The sequence below is a fragment of the Austrofundulus limnaeus genome, unplaced genomic scaffold (genome assembly GCF_001266775.1).
Source record: "Austrofundulus limnaeus strain Quisiro unplaced genomic scaffold, Austrofundulus_limnaeus-1.0 Scaffold215, whole genome shotgun sequence".
In the NCBI taxonomy this organism is placed as follows: Eukaryota; Metazoa; Chordata; class Actinopteri; order Cyprinodontiformes; family Rivulidae; genus Austrofundulus; species Austrofundulus limnaeus.
Window position 1 is genome coordinate 843,373 of NW_013952617.1, and position 1,021 is coordinate 844,393.

General features: G+C 42.1%; 1 protein-coding gene across 4 annotated transcripts in view; it reads right to left on the reverse strand.

Annotated features, from left to right (window-relative positions):
* Positions 1–1,021, reverse strand: part of trrap (transformation/transcription domain-associated protein) — a 123,590-nt gene that overhangs the window by 95,823 nt on the left and 26,746 nt on the right. For all 4 annotated transcript variants that reach the window (XM_014019295.1, XM_014019294.1, XM_014019293.1 and 1 more), the window contains exon 30: positions 13–183. In XM_014019295.1, coding sequence (XP_013874749.1) covers positions 13–183 — 171 coding nt within the window. The remainder of the gene's footprint in view (positions 1–12; positions 184–1,021) is intronic.

Genomic DNA, 1,021 nt, shown 5'->3' on the forward strand with positions numbered 1-1,021 from the left:
GAAGGTTCTCACCATCATCTGATCACAGAATTTGTCGTTGAAGGAGTTTGGGAAGAGGCGTGTGACCGAGGTCAGGCGGTTCACAACGTTGAGCGTCAGGCTGCGGTAATCGCCCAGCATCATCAGCAACGGCCGCATGTGAGTGTGGATCTGATCCACCTCAATAGTGGCACCCTCCAGAAACTACAGCAGAGTACAGAAAAAACRTGTTACAAATGCACACTGCACAAAAATATATTCTGTCTAAAAGTAAATTGCATATTTGAGTTGTGGTGCTACAGCAGTGTTGTTAGGAAACCTGACTTGTGTTTGTTTGCTGTGATGTAAACAATCCTAAAAGAAACATTTGTAAAACTTAGATTTTGAACACAGTTCATGATCAGATTTTTCCCTAAAAATGTTTCACACAATCATTTAAATTTTCTTTTAGCAGTTTTTTTTTTTTTTTTTTTGCAAAATTATATCCATCACATGAACTTCTTCCTAACCCTGGGGTCTCAATTTAAAACTAAGGCAACTGCAATGAGAACATGATGAGAGGTAAACAAACACAGATGCCAACCAAACACTGATGACACACACTCTCACACAGATGGGGGGGGGATGCATGGCAGCCACATTCATTTTCCTCTCAGCGCTGAGAACAAACACTCCATCCTGTATCGATCTACCCATGGCAACGCTCATTAGKGGTAGCAGGGTAGAGAAGAAAGAATGGAGAGAACAGAAAATGAAAAGGAAAATAGAGGAGGGGGGGAAATCACAGAACAGTGAAGAGGAGTGACAGTGTTAGGAAATAGAAAAATAAGGATAAAGTGTGTGGAGTAGATGGWTCGAAGGCCAGATTGTATGGATCCTTTGATGAATAGAAGCAGAGCTGGTTCAGGGACAGTGTGATAAAGCTCAGGAAGGTTCATATGAAGATAAGTGAGAGGGGAAACAATAAGCAGTGTGTGTGTGTGTGTGTGTGTGTGTGTGTGTGTGTGTGTGTGTGTGTGTGTGTGTGTGTGTGTGTGTGTGT